We start from the raw sequence: 27,050 nt of genomic DNA on the forward strand, positions 1-27,050 counted from the left end.
AATGGTTTCTACGTCATATATGGTGCACTATATATCCAATAGGGAGCGATTCGGTATTCAGCTGTAGGTCCTATTGTCTCGTTTCCTGTGGCTGGTCACTTGTCCACTTGCCTTGGTTTGGCCCAGACTAGCTGCACGCACGCACACACACACACACACACACACACACAGCGCTACCAGGAGCAGAGTAACGGTTTCTAACAGTTCACTGCTCTTCAGCAGTAAGAGCAAACATAGCATTAGTTCCCCAGTCTTTAACTCTACATCATGCTTTGTGCACTTCTGGAAGCTTCAGTCGAACTGTAGTCTTTTCTCAAGAGCTCACTTTTTTCAACAACTTGAAAACAACATGAAAGAAGTGGAGCAGAGGTAAGTACACTGTTCCATACTGAACTATATTTCACTATAAAATGCCTCCTTAAGGTCAGTACTTTCTTGGGCTTTTATTAGACATACTTTCCTTTACAGATGCTTTTAGTCTTAAATTTCATTCTTGCCAAAAATCATCCTGGAGCACTAAGTAGTGTAGGTGTTTATCTCTCAGATAGCTAAATTTGTCTGAGTAACATAGTTTCTACTATGACTTCATATTCATGATTTCATCAGGTCAAAATGTCTAGGTTTTTTTTTTCATTATTATTTATTTATATGTAGACAAATAATTTTCAGGTGCCACCCCATGCACAACAGGCATAAATATTATAAAAGATGAGACTGGTGTTTAAAACTGAGGAATTATGTTAATGTATCTAAAAAATCGAAATACCTAAATATTTAAATTGTCTCTAAAACAAGAACAACAAAAACATCCTAGACTGAAAACAAGAGCAGTTAACAAATGCCAGCAAATGCCACTATTTAGGCTTCTAGTGTTTGGCGTGGGTTTATTGATATGAGCTTTAGTACATTATACCACTGCGGTGTTCAAATCTCCAGCTGAATTGGTGATAAGGATTTAATTCAATTCCTAACACAGTAATTTTCTATAACAATATCTTACACAGGGATTTATATGGCGAACACATCACATTCTTCACACAATCTAAGTCTATCAATTACAGAGTTTTAAAAAAAAATGTGTTGTTATTTAACATATAACATAATCTTTGATATGGTGAAGCATGGAGGCATTTTTTTTTTTTAAGATTTATGGAAGGAGTCTCCAGTGTCAGCACTTTCCTCCATTGGAGAGTTTTCGAGATAGAGGACTTTGTGTTTTGTGGTTTCTCAGTACCATGCCAAGCTCAATAGTTTTGTGTTATTAACTTAAAGAGAGAGGAAAAAGAGAAGCTGGTGAAGGAACTACTGTTTATAGCTGCTATAACGTAAGTGATAACATGAACTAACCTGTTTCCTGGATGTTCCACACGATTAAATGCAAATGTAAACTGATAAAAGTATGACGGGTTTAATGTTAGCACGTTGCTATGGTATAAGTGGAATAAAACAACTCGTGATGTGCTGTTATTTCATACCACCCTGTCATTGATTATTTTCCTGTAACAGCATGCCCCATTGTATTTTATTCTTTACATGCTCATTATAATGAAAAGCATCTCAAAAAGATCAAAATATTGATATTGATTGATAATATATTGATAATATGTTTGATAGCTGGTTATGGTGTTATGTGAATAAAATTGTGACTGGCATATAAGTTTTGTTGCAATGGAACTGTTAATAAAGACATATATTTAGAAGACAGACATAATAATTTCAGACATGTTTCATTTCATCCAGGAGAATTTGTACCTTGGCTTATCAGTTATAATAACACAGAATTCATAACGAATGCGTCACTACCCTTGTGTTGCATCAGGAATGCTTAAGAACAGTTTGCATCTCACAGTTAACATTTCCTTTATTTATTTATTTTTATATTAACAGTCATATTGATATTAGGTACGGTAATTCACCCTGACAGGCAGCATATGACTTACTAGACAATATAATTTAGCATCAACCGTCTGAATGTGACAGGTAAACACAGGTAACTTTTGAAAGAAGAAGAAAAAGTGATAAGATTATAACTGTGGTAAATCTTGAGCAGTTATATGTTAAGTAAATTTAATATTCGGACATATTCGTTGTTTTCGTTGTGGAGAAACCATGCAGCAAGTGAAGTGTGAAAAGCACAGGTTGTTTGAGTTTTACTTCATCTAGGAGCAAATGGTCTAACCTCGAAAGCTGCCGGCTGCCAGTAAGTGACTAAATTGGATCCGTTTTGTGGAGGCTGCATCAGCACACTGACTGTATTGTATAGGGTTGTGCAGTACAGTACAGGCTTTGTAAAGGGCATGTGAGAACCCAGTAAAGATGTCACGTCTCGGCTGAGCATGACAGACTGTATGTACTGATATTACGTTTTCATATGATGATCACCTACTTTTTTAGCATGCTTTGCCATATTATCATATTTTTACATATTAACAACATATACGGTGAAAGAAATGTTTTCTAAGGTTGTAATCATACAACCAACGAGACCATCACTGTATAATACAACAGTCAATTCTGGCCACGGCATCTGATTGGTTTCATCAAATCTGTATCATTCTGCTGAAAATGGATTGCATATTGCCTCCTGTAGCCTACTTTTTGTAGATATAATAATAATAATAATAATAATAATAATAATAATAATAATATAAAAGCAGTTGTAACTGTGACCACCGAGTATTGTTATAACCTATAGTTTATATTTTATAGTGAATGTTTAGATGAGCAAACTACGGCCCTCAGCAGTTTTAACCCTGCCTTGAGGTAATTTACCACGTTGTGTACTACTTTTCATACAGATGCTAGATGCTTGTGTCGTATACAAACAAGTGCGATACCAGTACATCTGCTAGTGAATCAGTGTATGAGAGATACGGTTCTTCTTGATACCGTCAGGCAATTTAGATCAACTTCACTGAAGACGTAGTACAGGTATCAGATAGTAAAATACTTTTTGGAAAAATGGCTGTATGTTTGATTTATAAGTAAATTGATGCTGATGCAGCCGCTAGGTTTTAGGCTTGGCAAAGTGTTTTTTTTTTTTTTTTTTTGCCCTTCTACAGTAAAATTATTGTTATGTTGTGCCATAGCAGTAGACCACTTGTGGTGAAGCTACTTCCTTACTTTACAAACTTACTTTACTACTTACAAACTAGCTTTTTGATTAAATATTTGGCTCAAATCACAGCCATGTTCTATTGCTTAACTAGGTAAAAACTCTGGCTAATTTTAGCTAAGAGAGTGGGAAGTCAGTGAGACAGCTGGCAGCGTAGCCATCTGAGCAGTTACCTCCAAAAGGAGTATCTGTGCTCATATTAGCTTCACTGGAAAGCAACCAAGTGCTGCAACTTGCAGACGCAAACTCAGAGGGTTAAAGACAGTCAAACAGACAAATTTATAATTTTCTAGAGCTAGATAATTCATGTTCGTTACCTGGCCAAAATAGTTTGTAATGAGCCAGCTGTAGCTATAAATTTCAAAACAAAGTTGGCTTAAAATGACTTTAATTTTAACTTACCAGTTGTGCAAGTAAAAGTCTACTCTGACGGCACCTCCGGAAATCCAAACTGGTATTTATGCTAGCTTTAATTTGGGCTACGTCACACTACGTTTTTTTCTTGCTGGCCCTCTGATATTAATCACAGCCATGCTACATTGTGTAACTAGGTAATTTTAGATAATTTTAGCTAAGAGAGTGGCAAGTCAATCAGACAACTGGCAGTGTGACCTGTTAGCTTGTGAGAAGGCAGTACAACTGTAGGAAAGAAGAAGAACAAAGAAGGAGAAAGTAGGTACCACTGGAAAATGTCCAAGAATAGCAGCTAGCTGGCCAGTTATGTAAGCAATCAAACACATTCATTTATATAGTGGATTTCTGACACTTGAGATTCATTTACTAGTCTGGAGGTTTATTGTTTATTAATATTTATTATGCTTTTTCTGAGAGACGAAAAAGTTACTTACGACAACTTGAAATAAATGTTCTCAAAATAAGAACATAAAATGCTGCCCAAATTCTGACTGGAGAGGCCAACCATAGTACATCACAGATTTACAGAATCACACTTGCAAACTTGCAAATGAGAACACAACAGTAAATGTAGTAGTTGTAAAGTTGTAGTAAGTAACTTTTTAGTCCCCCAGAAAAAGCAGAAAATATTCATAAACAATAAACCTCAAGACTAGTAAATGAATACAGTACAAAAACTCATTACCTCTGCTGACAATATTTTGAAGTGTCCACAATGAAATAAATACTGTATATGGTATAGTGTAGGACTGATTATAGACAGCCTGGAGCCACTAGGTCTGTTGGAAAAGGGAATTTCCAGAATGTGGTAAAGAAGAGGCTTAGCCAGACAGCCATAGTTTGGCAAAGAAATAGTCAGCATGATGATGTGCCTTAGGCAGTTGCCATGTTTCTTCTTTACTGTCAAGTGAGTCTCTAGAGGCTGTTTGCATTACTGTCACTGGAAAACTGTTGACACTTTTGTGCCATGATGGCAGATCTCTGAGGAAGTATCCTCCCAGAGTCAGACACGATAAAAGAGTTTAGTCATTTGGATGCTACACAAATTAAACGGTTTTGAATCCAGGGGGGAAAAAATTATTTCCAGGACAGTTTAAGTTGTCATATAAAAGGCCTAATTGTAATGCTAAGGCAGTACCAATACTTCTGTGTCTATCACCACTTTGTAGAAATGTATTCATGCATTGCTTCCTACAGTGTAGAAAAAGTACATTAATACTGGATTTCAAAAAGAAAATTATATGCTATTGGTTATTTAGATGAATATTACTTAAATATACAGGGTATCCAGTGTCATGTAGTCAAAAATGTTCAGATGTATCAGGTGATCAGTGAGCTGCTAAGTTTAGGATGAGACCACAATGTAAGTCCTTTTCTTGATTCTTCTTTCACAGTACCATTCAACCTTGAGGAGCATACTGTGTGGCCTCATAAAAGCATTAGGCATCTATAAGGGTGAAAAAAAATAGTCAATTCAGAGAAAAATGTTTATCTTCGGTTCCCCTAGCTCATTAGCAATGACATAAATAATATAATGACATATAACCATGTCCTTTTGTTACAGGAATTGTTAGAATTGCTGCAGTACAGGAACAAATGACTTTTCCACAGCTTCAGGGTGTGGAAGTACTGTAATTAATTGCTAGCTAATAACTTACCAACACACCATTAGTGTACACCTTTTTTCAATGGGAGGAAGTGTAATAATTCTGAGTTACAGTTTCCCTTTACGACATTCATTAGTAACATATGTCTAGCTTCCAAAGTTAAAAAACTTCTATTGAATAAATGAACACTAACAATATAAACATACACTCACCACTCACTTTAATAGGAACACCTGTATACTTGCTCATTTATGCAGTTATCTAATCAGCCAATTATGTTGCAGCAGTACAATGCAAAAAAAATCATACAGATGCAGGTCGAGAGCTTCCGTTAATGTTCACATCAAACATCAGAACAGAGAAAAATGTGATCTCTGTGACTTTAATCGTGGCATGGTTGTTGGTGCTGATCTCCTGGGAATTTCACACAACACGCGACTTAAGGTTAAGGTGTTGAACTTCTGATCAGAAGGTTGCGAGTTCAAATCCCAGCACCACCAAGATGCCCCTGCTGGGCCCTTGAGCAAGGCCCTTAACCCTCAGTTGTATAAATGAGATAATTGTAAGTCACTCTGGATAAAGGCGTCTGCCAAATGCCATAAATGTAAATGTAACAGTCTCTCAATTTTACAAAGAATGGTGCATAAAACAAAAAACATCGAGTGAGTGACAGTTCTAAGGGTGGAAATGCCTTGTTGATAAGAGAGATCAGAGGAAAATGGCCAGAGCAGAAAAGCATCTCAGCATGCACAAAACATCAAACCCTCAGGTGGATGGGCTACAACAGCAGAAGACCACATCAAGTTCTACTCCTGTCAGCCAAGTCACCTGGTCTTCAGCTGTCCAGTTTTGGTGAATCTGTGCCCATGATAGCCTCAGATTCCTGTTCTTGGCTGACAGGAGTGGAACCTGATGTGGTCTTCTGCTGTAGCTCATTAACCTCATCCAGCTCATCCACCTCAAGGTTTGATGTGTTTTGCATTCTGAGATGCTTTTCTGCTCACCACGGTTGTGAAGAGTGCTTATTTGAGTTAAAGTAGACTTCTTGTCAGCTCAAACCAGTCCAACCATTTTCCTCTGATCTCTCTCATCAGCAAGGTCTTTCAGCCTGCAGACCCTCTGCACACAAGATTTTTTTTGATTGTTTGTTTTTTGCATCATTCTGTGTAAACTCTAGACACTGTAATATGTGAAATTCCCAGGAGATCAGCAGGTTCTGAAATACTCAAACGACCCCATCTGGCACCAAAAACCATGCCATGATGAAAGTCACAGAGATCACACTGTTTCTTCATTCTAATGTTTGATGTGAACATTTACAAGCTCTTGGCCTGTATCTACATAATTTTTTGTATTGCGGTGCTGCCAAATGTTTGGCCGATTAGATAACTGCATGAATATGGAAGTGTACAGGTGTTCCTAATAAAGTGGATGGTGAGTGTAGGTCTAAAGCAGGTTCCCATCCTGGAGAGCCACAGCTGTCCACTGATTTGCATTTTCCCTCTTCTAATACACCAAATTCCGCCTAAAACAGCTCTAGTTAGCTGAAGAGTTAAATCCAGTTTGTTAAGTGAAGTGGAATTTTAATCTCTGCAGTGTCTTGTGGCTTTAACTCTCTTGAAACAACGTCACATTCAGTCATATTTATTTCTACTTATATTCAATAGTTTTGAATAATTTCTTTAAATGAATTGTTAGTGACAGAGTTGACACCGTCTGCATTTGTTGATGATACCGTAAATGGGAAAAAAGTGGAAATGCTCATGTTCAGCTTACTTACTAAATTTGTCCTTTTTGTTGTCTTGTTCCCTCCTACAGAAAACAAAAAGTGACCATCTATGTGCTGTAAAGATGATGAGAGCTCATTTCAGTAGCATTCAGTGTGTGTCAATGATGGGCTGGGAACTACGTTGCAGCCAACACACTTTCTGACAGCTGGGAATTCGCCAGAAGCAAACCTCCCCCGCTGTCCGCTGATGCCACAATGGCAAGTCTGGCTCTTAACGAGACTGGGCTGGAGGACTGTGGCATTGACGACTCCTTCAAGTACAACTTGTACGGTGTAGTGTACAGCATCGCCTTTGTGTTGGGCCTCATCACCAACTGTGCATCACTCTTTGTTTTCTGCTGTCGTATGAAGATACGCAATGAGACCACTCTCTTCATGACCAACTTGGCATTATCAGACTTGATATTTGTATTTACTCTACCGTTTAAAATCTATTATAACATCAGGCGCCACTGGCCATTTGGCGATGGCCTGTGCAAGATCTCCGGAGGAGCCTTCATCACCAACATCTACGGCAGCATGCTCTTCCTCACCTGCATCAGTGTGGACCGCTTCCTGGCCATAGTTTACCCCTTTAGATCTCGCTCCATCCGCACTCGCCGCAACGCTGCCATTGTGTGCGCTCTGATCTGGTTGTTGATCCTGGGTGGAGGCATGTCTGTGACCTTCTTCTCTGCAACCAACCAGGCCAAAACCATCACCACTTGCTTCGAGGGCTTCTCCAAGAAAACCTGGAAGACTTACCTGTCCAAGATCACCATCTTCATCGAGGTAGTGGGTTTCCTCATTCCGTTGCTCATCAACCTGGCCTGTTCCTCCATGGTGCTACGAACACTGCGTAAGCCGGCTACACTCTGCCAAATTGGCACCAACAAGAAACGTGTATTGCGCATGATCGTGGTGCATTTAGCCATCTTCATTGTCTGCTTTGTGCCGTATAACTCTGTTCTTTTTGTTTACGCTATGGTGCGCACCCAAGCCTTGGCAAGCTGCTGGCTCGAACGATTGGCACGAACTCTTTATCCTGTAACGCTCTGTGTAGCCACCCTTAACTGCTGCTTTGATCCAGTGGTATACTACTTCACCTCAGAGTCTTTTAAGAAGTCTCTGACCACAGGGAAATGTCAGTCTAAGCAGGAAAGTACACCGCGCACTGAAGGGCCTGTATCTAGCAAAGACACAGAGACTGAAAAAGTAGAAGCTAACAGAGTGGCCAGCAATGGAAAAGAACAGGTCACAGAGACTCAGTTTTGAGTGGACAGAATATACAACACCACCAGTGTCCACATTTAATAGGAGCTTTGCTAAGGTCCGTACCAGGCTTAGCTCTAAGGATTTTGCTCAGCCAGAGGAAATGTTTGGAATTTGAACATTCTGACCGAAGCCTTCACCCTCTCAGGCTGAATGGTTATAACTATCAATATTTAAATTTGACTGTAAAGGTCCAACACTGTTTTATGTCTCTCAGTTTATGGGAACAATGTATGTTGAATAAAGTGGCTCCACACAAGTAGTGCCTAATGGGATATTAATAGTTATATTTAGTCGATCAGCAAAGTGACATACTGTTCTAATTGTTTTAAATATATCCAGTCCTATTCAAGTTTTCTAGAGCTGAACACTGTTTTTTTTTTGTTAAAAAATTAATTAGCACTCCTAACTTAACTGATAGATATGTACACATGAACAATGTGCCACTGTTAACCGCTAACCATTTAAATATGTTGGTGTGCACTTACATGCACGCATGCACTGAATGTGATGTTCCTTATTTTTATATTATAATAAATGTTTTTGTATGAAAGATAGGATTGAAGAACAGTCAGCTCCTAACAAACAGCACTTTTACATGTGGGATCTCTGAATGTCTTTTTACTGTAGATGCAGGTTATCAGGCAATTAAAATGTTTAAGACTGATATGTCTGTCTTATCATTCAGTTACAGAGAGGACAACAACATAAAGATTGAATACATTCTTTAATTGTGATTTGAAATTCCTGATTTAAGAGGAGCCGAACTAAGCCAAATGTGATTTAACACAGCAGCTGCAGAAGGGGCCCACAGCTTTTTTTTTTTTTTAATCCATATACAAGCTGGCTCCCAGGCTTAACCCCACCCCCAGTGTATGCTGATTGAGACTAAAGCTGGGTAAAAACATGAGTTTAAAGTTTCACAAAGAGAGCTCAGAGGGGAAGGACAAAATCACAAAATATACAGTGGCTAACTCATGCAAGTGTATGTTGGAGATTGAAAAAATAGACTTTTTGCAAAGGAAAGGGGAAAATTCTGAAGTTCAGTGTTCCCCAAATGCTTATTAAGACACCAGCAATGGGTTATTGTCTTGGGATTAGTCATGTTGAAGTTCAGGGAGCTGCCTTAATTCTCTTAATCATGTTGTTATGGGTGCTTTCAGGCACGTACCCTCCACTAGATTAGCATGTGGTCTCCAAATGAATTATTATTTATTGAACCAGAGCTCAAGACAACATGCAAACACCAGGAGGACTGCAAGCTCTCTGGTTAAACATGTAAGAGTTAGAGGTGACTTGAGTGAAGAAAAGTCATATGTTAAAGGGTGAAGAAAGTATAGATATAGATTATATAGATAGTATAGATTTAAAGTCATATAAAATACAATGCTGTGCTGACAACATTGGTAAATCTTGTGGTATAATCCTGCAAACTTTTTTGCCAATGCTTATTAGAAGCTGCTTGCATGATTGGCAAATATACAAGTTTATATAATAGTCCAGTCACTTAAATATTTCAGCAGGATGACTTAAAGGCCTTAAAGGCAAATAATATTATTTACTGCACGGGTGGTAACTAACAATTCTAGTGCTTACATTTTAATGAGAGATGTGATGTTATTATAGTATAACATGATAAAAATATCACAAAAAATGTGTAATATGTGTACTGTACCAGAAGATATTTAAAAATATATTTTGGTAGTCTCCCAGACCTCATATTTTAACTGCTGATTTCATACTTTATATCTACCTCTTCTGCACATATTTTTATTGATATTAAACAAGGAACCTTCTTGAATAGCTAATGATTGCGGCTCCAAGTGCAAGCAACTCGAGAACAACTTTACAAATGTTCTTTTAATGTCAAGCCTTTGCAATGTAATTAGAACCATTACGTAAATCACTAATGAGACTTGATAACACATTTCCACCAATAATGGTCATAAATACTATCTTCTGATTTCTCTCAATTGGCTAAAGCTTTTCACTTTTATGCATTTTATCACAACATAATGATAGCTGTGTGTGTAGGGAGCTAACTAGCTGCTTTTTTTAACGTGTGTTAATGTTAACTCATGTTATATCAGAGCACTGTTGAATTCTCAAACCTGAGAAAACAGCTGTGAAAACTATTGCATACATAAATATGCTTGGGCTGATACATTATCAGTTCTATAGTAACAGCTTACCTGGGGAATTTTATGGCAGGTGCCACATTAACTGCTTTAAAAAAAGGTGTGTAGCAATTGTTGTTATGGTCAAGTTTTCCGTGAGGCATTTTTGGAAGGAGTCTCCGGTTTCAGTGCTTTGTAAAAGTCAGAGGTATAGCTGTTCCCTTAAGTTTTCTGAAATGGGAAAGTCTTGGAGGGCTGGAGACAGGATTTAGGGCTTTGCACTCTAACATGATAACTACATTATTTGGTCTTATTAACGTCAAGAGAGAAAAATAGAGGACTAACTTGTTTCACAGATGTTACACAACATTAAATGCGGATGATAAATAATAATGTAATCGTTTGCAAAATTGCTGTGGTCTAAGAGAAATAAAACAGTTCAGGAAGTGCTGTAATAGGGAAATGATCAACTTCAGCTTAGTAATGCATCACACCTCCATGTCGTTGACTATTTTAACAGCACACTGTTGTCTTTTATTCCTTACTTAAATTACTACATCAAAAGATTGTTACTAGTTAATATCAGTGACTCTGACCTCCAACATTTCATTCTTGACCTTCTTTATTCCATTATAGACTATATACCATGTACAAGTCGTCTCCTTCATTACTAAAGTGTGTTAAAGGGCATAATCAGTGCTTTACTTGCTCTGAGCTTGGAGACAGTCACATGAGCTTAGTGCTTAGTGAAATTGGTTGAAACCACCCACTTTCTAAAGCTTATCCTAAGAAAAAAATATCATACTCACCACAGTGTTTAGTGTGATCTGTCAGCCTCTTTGAAAATACAAAGTTTGAAGCAGTTACTATAATATATAAGGTGTGATATTGGGTTGTATGGTTATACTAATACCGCAAATAGCAACCTGATATCTGTTGTTATTATTCTTATATGAGTGACACACACATCTGTATGTGCAATGCTAAATTACAAAGGCACTAGTTTGACCTTGGTGGATATATGAGCTGTATGAAGAAATGTACCAGCTATGATTTTAAGAGCAGCCCGCGTGACAGCAGCAAACTGTTTGGGTTCCCGAGAATTTGTGATGGTCAGACAGGAAAAGGAAGCCAGAGCATAAGTGGCCAGTGTGAACATACTCCTGCCCGGAGAGCCTGGCTTAAGCAAGAGTAGTTGTGTAGTTAAAATGTCAAATTACTTAGGTTTGTGGAGCACAAGAAAATACATAAGATAATATATGGCCTTGGGCCTACATCCAGTTTTTGCTAGCACACAGAATGGATTTGTTCTTAAACCCAATCATAGTCACACTGCTTTTTCTGTCTTTCATAACATAAAGATTGCAGACATCTGCTTGGTGCTTAATTTAAAACCTCTTGTTCAGTTTAAATAATTTTGAATAGCACTTTTTACTCCTACATACACTATATGGCCAAACGTTTGTTTTAGTCCCCCTTTTGCCATTATAATAATTTCCATTCTTCTGGGAAGGCTTTCTACTAGATTTTGGAGCATGGTCGTGGGGATTTGCCAGTTCAGCTACACGAGCATTAGTGAGATCAGGCACTGATGTTGGGTGAGTAGGCCTGGGGCGCAGTCACCGTTCCAGTTCATCCCAAACCTCTTCACCCCCACTCACTTGTTGCATGCCACTGTTACCCCCACTCACTCTCCATGCCACCACAACACTGCTGTAAAACGAATGGTCTACCACCCAAATAATATCTGGTAAGTGGTAGTTTTTTCCATTGATGGAAGAAGTAGATGAGGCAAGCAAACTGAGTATAGCAATAGATGGGCTACTGGTAGTAACTGTGTATCTACAGAGTTCACCTGTATGAAGGTGTGTCTGATAAAATGGCCAATGTGTGTATACAACAGGCTGAAAACACTTAAAAGTCTGAAATCAAGCTTCTAGGCCTTTTCTAGGCCTTTTCAGGGACATTAAAAACAAATGATTATTTTGAAGCTAGCCATTATTACTGGCTGAAAAACAACTATTTCTCTCCTATTCAGAATGTTTCAGGGATAATTATGCTTTAAGCCACAAACTTTCAGCTTCCAATTTCATGCTGCAATTGGCCATTGAAAACCTTTGTAGCTCCTCAGTTCCCTCCAGTGGTGAGAGCCATTACTCTCCCAGAAAGTGCTCCATAACACCTCACTCATCAGTAGGTGGCACTGTTTTCCACCAGTCAAATGAAATTCATATAATGAGGGATTAAAAACAAAATATTTCTGTCCATACAGGTTCATAACTTCTAATTTTCTTAGACATTATTTTCTTAGGTTCACATTTTATGTACTGTCGCTATGTTAAGGAAGCACAGAACAGACTCTACTTCTTGAGGAAGCTCAGATACTTTAATGTATGCAACAGGATACTACGTATGTTCTACCAGGAGGTTGTGGCAACCACTATCTTTTCTGCAGCAGTAGGCTGGGCCAGTGGCATTAAAGTAGGAGATGCCAGCAGACTAAACAAACTACTAAGGTCTTAATAAGGAACAGGTAATTGGGACCAACTTGGACTCCCTGGAATCAGTTGTGTAGTAGAGGATGCTGGCTCGACTGCTGCTCATCATGGACAATGTCTCTCATCCCTTTCATGAACACCTCAGCTCAAGTTAAGCTCCAGACTGATCCAGCCATAGTTTAGCAAGGAGTGGTGTAAGATGTCCTTCATGCATCCTTCATTATGCATTACACATATCTATATATCTATTTATCTATCTATCTATCTATCTATCTATATGAACAGATCACTATATATTTAACACACAAATACAAATAGATGTAGTGAAGCATCTAGTAGATAGATAGATAGATAGATAGAGCACTGATGAGTGACAAACTCTTGTCTCGTTTGTGTTGAACATTTGTTTTTCTACTTGGTGATGCACTGCAAGACAATTGTACACGTGCAACCACATATTTGGTTACACATAATAGAGTAGGTCAAAGGGAAAAAAAAGATTCTGCATTCTGAGCACAATGAGAAACATGTTATGTTAGAGGAAAGGTAAATAAATTCTCAAATTTTTCGTATGCAAAATGGTATTCTTAGTATATAACATAGCAAATAAAAAAAGTGCTTCTGAAACCACAGGAGGTGAAACCAGTTGATATTCAAATTCAAATCAAGTTGTTGAGAAGGGAAGTTATTTACATTAAGCTTGATCATGGACAAAAATATTAATTGCACGTTTCTTAGCGTTTATGTATTTTCACCACATAGAAAAAACATACACTACATGGGAAACCCAATTCTTAATAATTGAATGAGTTATTTTGCTTTCATGTTATTACACAATGCAGAAGTACTGGCCAACTTTGTGGTTTGGTGATGCTCATAAACAGAGTGGGGGGGACGGGGACAGGGACAAAAATGAGAGGTTAAAAAACACAAATACGTCAGCACTGAAATCCTCTGTGGTTTGCTTGCATCAAAGCAGACACCACTGTTTCACACTAAAATGCTGAGGTTATACGTTTATGCAGTGCTGTATGATTATATACCATACTATCTATATTGACTTTGGATATTTATATAGAATTGAATGAATGAATTGAATATTTATTTTATGCATGTTGCATATGTATATATGCATTATTTATATTTATAATTAATAAAATAAAAACCATATATTTTATACATCATCATGAACTAACCTGATTATTTACAAATGTATGTGCTGCCTGCAAATACTGCTCAAATAAAATACACAGCAGATTCATCTTTAGTACTTCAGCTCATCAAAGAACAATTAAATACTGAAATATGCTAATTTGTAGGAGGGAAAATACAAATGTAAAGTACATGGGCATTCCAGGGCAGGCTGAGTGAAAACGCACTTTCATTACAGCCAAGCTGTTTTAAATTAAATTTTATAGTTCCTCCTTGGGAGGGTCACATGACAATATTTGTCAAATTTAGGCCAGAAACTGGAAAGCAACGCCCAAGCAAGGTTTTGCACAGCTATGAGTTTTTGTTCTCTTGCAAGGTATAAAAGCCCCAACACACATGCACACGCACACACACACACACACACACTTTCACATGCTCACTAGGGCACTCCTCGTCCACATTTGTAAGTGTAACTTATATGATTGGCCTTTGTTATGGTTTTAAAAAAAAAACTGAGATGCTTGTGTCCATACTCTTCCAGTGGTTTGGTTGTTTTAACACATTTTGTATATTTGATAACCCCTACCCCCCTAAGAAAAAGATTATTGTTAGAGAACTGCAACCCATAACCTGGGGTGGAAAGCAACAAACTACATGTACTCTTGTTAAGGTACGTAAGTACATGGTCCACAGTAGTGGTACTTTTTTAGAGTATAATTAAACCGTAGTACATTTACTAAATATTCAACTTCACTACACTTATTTTTAATCACTGTTACAGAGTAAAAATATAATTATTTTAACCCCAAAAGACTGTAAGTCAATTAAAAGACAATATGTGCAAATTTTATAATACAATAGTTCCGTTTAAAGACCCAATCAAAATAAAGCAGTTTCTTGCAGAAAGTGCATACTACGGATGTATGTACAGCATTCCTGACCAATTTAATCTTCTTCAACTGATCTTTAAATGCTGTACAGGAAACTGCATCCAGAGATCTGGCTAGCTAGTCTAGCCCACTCAGACAGCTAATGGTTTGTTTGGGCATGTTTTTGCTATAATGTCAGCTGAACCCTGTGTTGATATCAGTATTTCACAGCTCACCACTCAACCCGCATAAACATCTACATCTACATCTACATCTACAGGTGAGCCATTTAAAAATTGCACTGAGCTTGAAAATACCCTATCCCAAGTTATCATGACAAACAGTCTTCTAAAAGTACCATTAATGTCAGCTACAACTGCTCTGTGTTCCAATGTCATTTTTAACTTGCACTTGGAAATTATGACTCAGAATTGTCTATTTGCTATCTCACACCACAACTTTCATTTGTTGTAGCGCTTTGCATGGACGGGATTTTGAAGTGATTTTTTTTAACCTTATCATCTTGAAAACTAGCTAGCAGGCCTCTAATTATCTAACAGTATACCACGATTTATTCTGTATATCTCTGCTTTCACAATCTTCTTCGAAAGGTGGATTGTGATACTTATATCCCTGCCCTGTGGACGTTGTTGATGATGTCACTGACTGTTGCTTTGGGTTTTTCTTCACAGCTCTCACAATGTTTCTGTCATCAACTGTTGTTTTCCTTATCAGACCTGTTGAATGTCTGGTTATTAGTACACCAGTGGTTTCTTTCTTTTTCAGGACATTCCAAATTGTTGTATCGGCTATGCCCAATGCTTGTGCAATGGCTCTGATCGATTCTTCCTCTTTCCTCAGCTTCAAAATTGTTTGCTTTTCTCCCATAGACAGCTCTCTGGTTTTCATGTTTGTTTATCCATTTTAACAACAAATGCAGTCTTCACAGGTGAAACCCAGGGCTCAATATATATATACTGTATATTCAGAGCTATTAATTGTTTAAACAATCAATCTAACATGGCACACATGGGCAACAAGAAACACCTGTTAGTCACATGTTCCAATATTTTTGATTCCTTGAAAAATGCGTGGGTTCAAACAGAAGGTGTCATGTGCTGAGTTGTTTAACACATCTAGATGTAAATATCAGGAAATGCAAGCTGAAATAAATCTTATAAATCTTATTATAGTTTATATCTTGTCTTTTGATCTCAAACCCAAATGTCTTCATTGTATAGCAAAGACAAAATTGGTCTTGCCATTCCAATACTTTTGCAGGGGACTGTATATTATTTAGTACATAGAGTATATGTTATTATTAGTATATTAGTATTAAATATTCCTGCTCATGTTTGTGACATACATAGCTTCCTTAAAAAAACAGAATTAGGGAAGTTCTACTGTAAAAAAAAAAATGACACTCATGTTTACTTGATTGCTCCAGCCTCCAGGTCATCTAACTTTCAGTAGTCATTTACTGCTGCACAGGAATTCATACATAATCGGAAATCTTACTTCTTACTGCCTATGGCCCAAGCAAAAGTACTTCAGTATTTTCACAATTCAGTAAGAAAAGGTTACTCAGCAAACAGTGGCTAAAATCTTTAAAATACTTAACAAACAAGGTTATAAGCCTGGTGATTCTAATCGGTGGGCTAATACGAAGTCCTGTTTCTCAATTCCGTTTCAATATGTTAAGACACCCACTTCTCAGAAGCATGTGTCAGAAAGGAAATACGCTAATAAGTATAACTAAGTAACAGCTAACGGCTCTGTGAGCAAAATCATCTTGTTTATGACAGAGTTCAGGAGAAAATAGCTGCACTTGTTTATGGGAACTAAAAGTTGATTAATAGTAAAATAACAGCTCATTACAACATCGATGAATGTAGAACGCATCAGCTCTTGCGAAGAGGCTACAGCACAGAAAGAACATGTTGCATACTACACTTGGCAGCTAAGAACAAGCACATGTTTGCACATGATCATGTGCTACTGTGGCTGCATCACCATCAAAATAATAAAGTCAGCAAAAAAAACTTTTAAAAACATGTTGGTACTGTCATAAACGTAGATCGGAATTTGCTGTAAACAACTCAAATCTGTGGATTCATCCTGACATTAAGTTAGATGGTGTTAGTTGGCAATAACATAAAAATATATATATATATTTTTTTACATAATTTGGGCCCTTTAATACCAACTGAGCATCATTTTCACTGTATGTAACCTGAATATGTGCAACCCATTGTGACCATATTTACTCCTTACCAGTTGATACAACCAACAGGATGTGTCATGTCATAGATCATCTATTTCTCAAGCTAGATTTGTAATCTTCACTTTACTCCAAAGATCTGAATATTTCCCCAGATCTCAATTCGTTGGAACACATTTGGAATGAAAAGAAAAGCACAGACAAAATATGTAAGAAATAAAACGCAATATACACAGTAAAATTATGAATTTCCTCACCAGTGCCTTATTAAATCCACACTATAAGAATTTTAAAGTCAATACAGTGGAACTATTACTTCAGCTTTATAGTTGCTCTAAAGTCCCTAATACTCAAGGGACCTGGTCAATTTAAACGAGGATTTAAATCAGCGTGAGCTAGATATGACTGATTAAATCTGCATGAATTACATAGACGTAACAAACGCGGTAAGAAACAGACTTTATTGCGAGCCCAGTGTATACTAGCAGTGTGTATTACGTACGTACCTCAGACTGCCTTATAAGAAAATCCATGAGATTTGGAAATTTCTTTGATTGCTTATAATGAAAAAGACCAGGGAAATAAAAGACTTCATCCAACTGATATACAGTATAACAGACAAACTGGGGAGCTTAAATATAACTGCTGGTAAATCACGCACAATCACGCACGTATGCACACACACACCCACACACACGTACTCTCATTACAGTACTTCAGACATGATTCAATGTAATGTTTTTTTTTTTTTTGAGTATAATTAGATTATAGTACTTTTACTTGAGTTTAAATAAAATCCTACATTTATTTTTCATCATTAGAGTAAAAAATACAATACACCAGTAGACTGCAAACCAATTAAACGGCAGTATTTGCACATTTTAAATAATTCATTTTTGAAACGCTCGAAATGAAGCAGTTTAATGTTGGCTACGCAGGAACCAAATGCTTAGTCAGGAGAAACATCTGAGATAGAGGAGACGGATATGCATCCATTGCTCAATTTATTAAGTATCATCACTTTTAAATGAAAACAGGGTGATAGTGAGCTGCAAATTTTGGGTGGAGTGTAGAGATGTCAGCATTTCACAACTCAACATCTAAATAGCAGAAACATGTACAAATAAACCATTAGCTAGATGAGTGAGCTAGACTAGCTAGTCAGATCTTTGGATGTTTTACAGTATGGAAGCTCTGTATTAAACTCAAGATGTCACTATGTTTGAATTCAACAGCGATTGGCTGTTGTGTAAAATACAGTATAGCTAAATGCTGCTACAACCTACAGGTAACACTCAGAATACTGTGTAAGGGGCATCACTGATAGGTAGCTAACTATGTAGCTAGAAACATATATGAATTAACTAACAAATATAGCAAGCTACAGAAACCCTGAAAGCATTTGGCTAAGTTAGCTAGCCAGCTAACTTTACCTGTCTTTACATACTGTTGCTAATCCAGATGTTGTTTACAGTATCAGTATCAGTATCAGTATTTCTCAATTGGTTAGTTAACATAATTGTTCCAAAATGCCCTCCTCAGATATAGAACACTTTCATATTAGTTACATCAGTTGTAGACATATTTTAAAGTAACATAGTAATCTCTCAAGTAGCTTTTTTTTCCACCACATAACTTATTTACTCTTACTTGAGCAAATTTTATCACTACTCTTACATTTGCTCAAGTGAATTCTTACTGCAGCTGCAGTAGTTTTACTCATATGTCTTGTAAGGACCTTCAACTGATTAATTAATAATGCATTAACGCATTAACTGCATTAACTAAAAATGCATTAACCTTCACAAAAAGATTTAAAACACCCCACCCCCCATGCACAACACAGAGATTACTGGATAACTGAGTATCTAGTGAAGTGTTTAAAGTGTTAAACCATCAGACTTCCTCTCTGCAGTCAAAATCGAATATTAAAAAAGCAGCTGCTGTCTGACACCACATAACATCAAGAGAAAGACTTCACCACCCAATCATAGTTATGCTGTAATTTGACCATTTGAGCTAACATTTAGTGATAGAAAAAAATGATTGAACCTCTGACATCATGTGCTGTCAATTATAGAATGAAGCTCCTTCCAACCATGTCCCAGGAATAGAGAAGTCAAAATTATTCATGTCTTTCACCTTCCTGAGTGTGACTCTGTCTAAACAACCAGACAACATTTGAGACTTAAACAAACTAGTAACCGGTCTTACAGCCATGCAGTCAAAGCTCAGAGGCGTGACACAAAGCCAAGCTTTGAGGAACAGCAGAGAGTTATGGTGTTACATGAGCAGCAAAAACTCTGGTAGGAGATAAAGACTCTAAAAAAGGCATTTGTATCTCTGGAAGGCCCATGCAGTCAGAAACTGAATTTGTCTGCATGTCTGGAGTACCATTGATTCAATGGCTGTGGACACTGTTTATAATAGAATGCATCAGACAGCACATACTAGGCAAATCTGATAAGACGCCACTTCCTCTTTAGAGAGGTGAAGAGAAAACGGTAGTAGTTTCGCGCGAATAGTTCAGCATTTGACATCAACAGTGCTGGAATCCACGAACGCTGAATTCGGATCTCTCTGCATCTGAAAGGTAGGGGACTCCACAATACATGACAGCAACAACTAAGCTAAAAAGGGAACTGTTTGCATATTCTTTGTTTAGTTGAACATACAGCTCTTATTTGCAAATTTAAATGACAAAGTAGTTTAGGCTAAAAGTAGCTGAGAAAGAACTGTTATTCATAAATCTTTTGATAAATGGGCTAAGCGAGGATGGTTCATTGTTTTGTTTTGTTTTTCTTTGATAACCTGCTCCTTCTATAACATCAAATACTATGTTGTGACTGTAATGTACTGCCATGTGTAGTAAGATGAAAAAATGCTTACTGCCCTAGAAGAGTTACGGCTTAAAAAGGAAACGTGGAAATATAATACAATTAATTTATGCAATTAAAAATGGCCAGAGAGCTCAATATGTGCTTTTCTGCTCTATTTCTGTACAGTGTGTATTCATAAACAAGGTGATTTTCTAAAATAGTGATACTATTCCATGTCAGTCCATTTATACATGGTGAAATGCATAATGTGAACCTTTTAAAGTCAATTTAAAGGTAAACTGCTACTACACCTGCAGAAGATGGCTTTGGTTAGAAATGCCTTGAAATCAATTCCGGAGCAATAATAGTCAAATTTTCCGAGAGCAGACTGCAACTAACATGTAAGCGTGGTTTTTGAAAATCAGAGTGTGCATGTGTGCTTATGCAGAAAGCAAGTTCCTCAACCATGTCAGTGGCTGGGCAACAACAGCATCTCATATACAGTGGAAAAAAACATAGAAAAGAAACCAGTGAGTCTGTTGCAGCCTCACTCAAATGCTAAATTTAAATAAGAGAAACAGCCTTGTAGCATCATGTTCTCACGGTTTAAATATAATATAGTAACAGGATGGAGACAGGTACCCTGTGTCCTTAATTCAAAACAGCGCCATGCATCGTATCAGTTCTCACAGCACACAACCTTACTTTCACACACTAATTCAATAGCATCTCACAGTAGCAATACACAGTCAGCACCTGTTTATGTTCTCGTGCGCCCTCAGTCTCCGTCATGCCATCGCACTACTTCTCTGCCACTTAAACACTCTGATGTCTTCTTTCTGAAACTACTGCAGGAAGGGAGTTGGCACTTGTGAAAGATGATTAAACTTCTGTTGAATGGAAGGAACCTTGCTTTCCTGCATGGTATTGCATACATGATAGAGCTGATCACTGTTCACAAACCATACAAACTGACCATCATAAATTATTTGTGAGCAGAAAAAGTGGTCATTTGTGCTTGGCATTGGTTTCATTAGAAATTTTTTCATATATAAATCACTAAAAACAAGTAACCAAAAGTCATTTAACAGCTCAGTAACAGATTTAACAAGATTTGTGCATATATCATTGATTCCTTGCAAACATTTTTTAAATTAACTCTATTAATACGTCATAAAGCTCTAATGTGCTCAGTTTGTGTTGTAGTGCACAAACTTTATAATTAATAATGACTTGTGAATAATAATAAAGTAACTGTAATATTTATTAACAATTAATAACAAAAAAATTATCAAAATTTAAAATGTCATAATCGGATGCCTGAATAAAGTGAATCTGTTAAATGATTGTTTATTTGATGTAAGCTATTATATGTTTGGAATGTAATACGGAAACACTAAATTCCAGATTAGGTTGTTGTGCAAAGGTTCTATTAAAACAAAGTAACATTGTGTGTGTATATGAACAGTCCTTTTATACTGTGACAACAGGAAGTGGTGTGGTAGTAGTGTTCAAAACTCAGGGGAAAGGGGACCTCTGCTGGGAGGGTAAGACATGCCCTGAGCTTTTGTTGCAGTTGGGCAGTACAGCACATGGGATTATAATAAATATTGACCCTTTCATTACAACTTGATTATATTATCAACTAATCACTCATAGCATGATAAAATTCTTACAAGGAATCATTACCATCACATTACACTTGAAAATGTGATAGTAGTGTATACATTATCAAACATACACTGGACTAATCCACTGATGAGGTTAGAAATCGAACAGTGGGTGGGCCCGGGTAAAACAGGGTGAGCAAGGGTTTGGAAAGAAAACTCAAATGCCAGCAGTCACTCATAAGAATTCAAATAACTGCAAAACAAAGCAAATGAGTCGAAAGTCTATATCTCAAGAGGTTTCTTCTTTTGCCAGTTTGGAAAGCCTACTCGTGTCCTAATTCACTTCAGTTCACACAACACTTAGTACTGTCATCACAAACACACACACATGCACACATGCAATAACAAAATGTTTCCAAAGCTACAGCAGGTAAAACCACACATTTTGCAGTCTATAGACTTAACATGTACACAGCAAATGGATTGTCACAGGCCTATCAATACAAAAGTAAGGGTTTTATTTTTATTCAAATGTAACACGAGGGGTCTTTAATCTTATCTGCAAAAGGCCTGTGTGGCTGAATGCTTTTATTACACCCAAACTGGAGGTATGCTTGATACACTTGATTGGAGACTAAGACAAACTGATTAAAGAAGTGAAATAACGTAATTGGAATGAAAGCCTGCAGCCACACTTTGTAGATAAGATTGAAGACCCCTGCTATACAGTATATAGGCTTATGACATCAAATTGCAAGGGAACATTTAACCAATGAAATTAGGACAAATCACACAAATTGTTTTAGCTAACATTTTTTAAAAATCTAGTAGGAGAAACATTATAACCATCTGTCTGATCAATCTTTGTTTGCAGTGACATGCAATCCTCAACAAACTGCAGTTCTGTGCTTTCAGAAAGCTTTTTTGGGATTATATGTCGTGAATCTACAAAAAAAAAAAAGTGCCTATAATACTGACATTTGTGATTGCATAAATTTTCTCCCTAATTCCCCACACCCCCACCAAAGTGTGCAGTAAAAGGGTCACGTGATCCCAATATAAATACACCTGTTCCTACAAAGCCCCAGAGTCTGCTAGCGAACATGAGTAAACAAACAGCATCATGAGGACCAAGACCAAGGTGCTATACTGGACAAAGTTCAATCAGGGCTGGTTATAAATATCTTTTTGAATATCCTTTGAATATCCTGTAATGCACCATTACTACAATTTTTTTCTTTGTTTATTTTATTTAGCTTTTATTTAATTAATTACTAATTACTTTTAAATATCAGTTATTATTAATTCATTTACTATTAATTAATAATTACTTTTATTTCACTGTGTATAAGATCTATTCTGTATTGAAAAAGTCAAAAAGCAAAACACATTCCTTACCAGTAGCTACATTGGTGTTGTGTCCTAAATATATATTTTTCAAACATATATGGTTTTTATTAAACCTGATATTGGCTATATATACATATACATTGATGCGTGTACCATCATTCAATACGAGCAACATATCCCCGCCAGCCATTTTGACAGGGGTTAAATTTTTTCCTCTGATTTGAGGGGAAACCATAATTTTAAAAGTAAATGCTCATTGAGTCTAAGATGTACTCACTAAGACAAGAAAACCATTAAACATCAACAACCTGCATGCTGATGAAGGCCAGCACACCCACACATCTTCTCCACTGCATGCAGAAACCACACTTTGTGCTTTATACTCAGTCTGTATGAAAGGTAGAACAAATAGAATGTTATATCAAACGGTAAATCTTTCAAGTTATGTCTTTTGGAAGTGGAAAAGAAATTCCAAATGTGACTCTTTTCTCACAGGCTTCTCATCTTGTATTTAGCACATAATTTAATAGATATGAACTCTCTGAAGTAATAGTAAAGCTGATATACAGTATTATATATTAGATGCTTCTGAAAATTTTTATTTGTAACCAGCTTTTAATTAATACAATCACATGGCTCATATAAATGAACCACATCAGTAGAATGTTGTTATACAGATATTATGTAGTGTATTATGAATAGTTATATTTTGGCATAATCATTTTGGTAGATGTGTTCTTGTAATCATAAAACATCAGTCTTCTCTGTACTTTATAGCCTTTACAGCTTTTATAGGCTTTTTGTGCCTGATAAGATTTTGATGTTTGATTTTGATGTAATTGTCTATCAGTGTGTAGCACAAGTGAATTTTTTTTTTTTTTTTTTTTGCATTTCCAGCTATCAGGAAAGAGCTCTGATAAATGACTCTACAGTGTCATGATGTCTTCCACGAATGCTGCAGGGGCCAGCAACTCCAGTTGTACAAATCATAGTGAAGGGTGGGAAGAAAACATGAATAAACTCTACACCTATGTCTATCTGTTCATCTTCATCCCAGGCCTGCTAGGGAACAGCCTTGCTCTCTGGGTGCTGTGTCGCTTTATAAGGTCAGTTTTTCTTAAATTGCTTTCTCATCATTCTTCTCGAACATATTAAAGATCTGCTGTGTAAACTACCTTTAGCACCCACAACCTATGTAATGACTGTTAATGTTTGAAGGCCTGCTAAGAACATTTTGACTCATGATGTTTGTTACATTTCAGTCATTTCATGCTGGTTTGCAAGTGATGACAGTAGTATACTATCGTATACAAGAAAGTCACTTGGTTGCTTCTATGATTTACAGCAAGAAGACCAAAGCCATCATCTTCATGATCAACCTGGCCATCGCTGACCTGGCCCACGTCCTGTCTTTGCCATTGCGCATCTACTACTACATTACTCTCACCTGGCCTTTTGGAAGGGGGCTGTGCTTGCTCTGCTTCTACCTGAAATATCTTAACATGTATGCTAGCATTGCCTTCCTGGTCTGCATCAGTATCCAGCGGTGTGCCTTCCTGATGCGCCCCTTTTGTGCCAGACAGTGGAAGCGGCGCTATGATGTTCGCATTAGCGTAGTTGTATGGTTGGTGGTTGGTTTATGCTGCTCTCCCTTCATCTTGATGAGAAGCACCCCACCAGACAAACAGCACAATGATACCTGCTTCAAGGACTTGCCCATGCGGAAGCTGAACCTGGGAACAGCAGTGACCATAATGTCCTTCGGCGAGCTCCTGGGCTTTGTGGCCCCACTGACCATCATCATGTTATGCTCTTATTTCATCATTTATTCTTTGAAGCAGAGCTTGAGGCCTGGTGTCTCAGTCAACGACAAGAAAAGGGCCTTGCGCATGGTCTTAGTGTGTACTGGTGTGTTCCTCTTCTGTTTCGCCCCCTACCACATCAACTTCGTGCTGTATATGATGGTCTCACAGGACTTCATTACCCAGTGTCCTGTGCGGCAGGCAGTTAAACAGTTCCATCCAATCTCACTGTGCATTGCCAGCCTCAACTGCTGCCTGAATCCACTCATATACTACTTTCTGACCACAGAGTTCCGGCAGCAGCTCAGTCGCCAGGGCAGCTCTATATTACGAGGGCGGCTGATGAGTATGGAGAGCACCTCCTCATGTAGAGATGCAATTTCCTGATAGCCATGGAGAGCACTTCCTCCTACAGAAAAGCACTTCTGTGATGAACATAGAGAGCACCTCCTCCTACAGAGAAACACTTCCCTGATGGCCATGGAGAGCACCTGTTTATATAGTGAAGAACCTCCTGATGAGGAGGAAGAGAACACCTCCCCCTATAGAAAATGAGGTCCCTTAGACATCTTAACAACATATGCATTAGTATCCCGCACTATGAATTCTTGAAGCTCTATTTCTGCTCCAGCTGGTGAAAGCTGCATCATGACCATGGATATGAAGAATGTTGCCCAATGTTCAGTTTTAATAAGCAGGGTTTGGCCCACTGTTTACCGCGCTTTGAGGCGTCTTTGAGGACCGCTAGTTATAAGCCCTGTTCCTTCCTCTCAGCACTCATGGCAATTCTACTACACAGTGCATTTTAGGTTCAGCCCAAGATATATCACCTGTCCGGTGTAAGTTATTACTGATGCTGAGGTCAGAAAATGCAGCCTTTATGCCTAAAAACAATCGCTGTGATTAAAGAAAAAACACAAAAGGAATTAAGAGAAAACATTTTACAATAAACAATAAAACCCATCACTTCAGTTGTAGCAAAACCAGTGTGACCAGATTAAGATCAGATATTGACTGTTTAGTTGCTAAGAAAACAGGCACACAAATAAAAAGATTGAAAGACACATGGCATTCTTACCAACTCTGATAGAATGTGCTCTGAATATTGCACTAAAACAAGCATGCTGTAAATAAGGACTTATAGAAAGTATACATGCTTCAAATAATACAAAGCTGAATATAGTACTATCTACTAATTGTGTCATAAAACCACTGACAGTAGTGTACTGAAATAGAGATAGCTGACCTAGAGTCATTTTGATGTTGCATTTTGTGTTTTTCTTGTGTATTCAAATAAAGTTTTAAATGCACAAATGCTCTTTCTTTATTCAAAATGATGAACTGAAACTGAAATGGTTGGAAGTATCAGTGTTATGAGAAGCTGTAAATAAAATCAAGTAGTGTATGCCTAACATTGTCCTGTTCAGAACAGTTGGTCGTATAATAGGTCATTAATCATCCAACATAATGTACATTTGATAAATACACTATTAGGGTATTTATGGGTTCTTATCAGGGTATTTATCTGGGGTTTTTTTTTATTTAGATTCAAATATAAGTTTATAATGTTGTTTCACCAACCTGTCTCAGGCTATTACCCAAAAGTTCAGTAGAAAGTGATATATCACTGATCTATGAGATGAGTCACTCATCCGCTTGTTTTTGCTTCGTGTACATGTACACTGTAACATACAAGTGGAGGAAATGTGTGGGCAAGCCATGCACATTGCTAAAATGTGCCATATTTCACTTCAAACTGTGTAGAGGCATCAGGCACAAGGACTGACTGCATAAATTAAACGCTCTAGTAGCATGCCTGTAACAGCTGAACACGAGCCAAGCCTTGAGGTTTACAGTTAAACTGTCACTTCACACAAGCACACACACACAAGCACACACACACACACACGCACACACACAAACTGGTGTACTAATGGGCTCACATGCAACAAATGTGGGATCTGGACACCATGTTGACACAGTAAACACTTACAGTCTCAGTTTATGTAGAAATTCATGTAATGAACAGAAATGTGTTTTCTCTTGCATCAGTAAGATTCTACTAAATCAGAAGTTTCCCCTTTTAGAATTTAAGAACTCTCAATTATCAAAATAAAACTTGAGAAACCCCATTTATAGTTAAAGTACACTACAGTGAATTTCACCTGAGCACCAGATTGACAGGTATGATTCATGGATCTGTACTGGAGATATTTCCTTTATTGACAATAAACGCGTTAAGCAACTGTCAAACACGGAGGAAATGGGCATTAAGAAATAGCAGAAGTAAGAGAATTTGTGCAAGCATCATGTCCTTCAGTAGATACTGCGTTAACCTGAGACCCCTTATTATTACCCCCCAATTTCTGTTTCATTTATTCAGTTTAAAGTACATTATTCAGTAACAGGGAAAGTACATATTAGAAGAGTGCAAAA

At 37.4% G+C, this 27,050-nt stretch overlaps 2 protein-coding genes across 2 annotated transcripts; both read left to right on the forward strand.

Annotated features, from left to right (window-relative positions):
- Positions 1-8,843, forward strand: lpar4 (lysophosphatidic acid receptor 4). The gene is made up of 2 exons (XM_026940350.3): positions 1-369; positions 6,955-8,843. Exon 2 carries the CDS (start codon positions 7,121-7,123, stop codon positions 8,177-8,179), a length of 1,059 nt encoding a protein of 352 aa, XP_026796151.1. The 5' UTR covers positions 1-369; positions 6,955-7,120; the 3' UTR covers positions 8,180-8,843.
- Positions 8,844-19,225: 10,382 nt separating this feature from the next.
- On the forward strand, positions 19,226-25,928 carry p2ry10 (P2Y receptor family member 10). The gene is made up of 3 exons (XM_026940801.3): positions 19,226-19,626; positions 23,710-23,918; positions 24,158-25,928. Exons 2-3 carry the CDS (start codon positions 23,749-23,751, stop codon positions 24,999-25,001), a joined length of 1,014 nt encoding a protein of 337 aa, XP_026796602.1. The 5' UTR covers positions 19,226-19,626; positions 23,710-23,748; the 3' UTR covers positions 25,002-25,928.
- The last annotated feature ends 1,122 nt before the right edge of the window (positions 25,929-27,050 follow it).

The sequence above is a fragment of the Pangasianodon hypophthalmus genome, chromosome 7 (genome assembly GCF_027358585.1).
Source record: "Pangasianodon hypophthalmus isolate fPanHyp1 chromosome 7, fPanHyp1.pri, whole genome shotgun sequence".
In the NCBI taxonomy this organism is placed as follows: domain Eukaryota; kingdom Metazoa; phylum Chordata; class Actinopteri; order Siluriformes; family Pangasiidae; genus Pangasianodon; species Pangasianodon hypophthalmus.

Coding starts and splice junctions, on each gene's coding strand:
- lpar4 (XM_026940350.3), top strand. CDS start 7,121: ATGGCAAGTCTGGCTCTTAACGAGACTGGGCTGGAGGACTGTGGCATT.
- p2ry10 (XM_026940801.3), top strand. CDS start 23,749: ATGATGTCTTCCACGAATGCTGCAGGGGCCAGCAACTCCAGTTGTACA. Junction 23,919..24,157: donor GTGCTGTGTCGCTTTATAAG/GTCAGTTTTTCT, acceptor TATGATTTACAG/CAAGAAGACCAAAGCCATCA.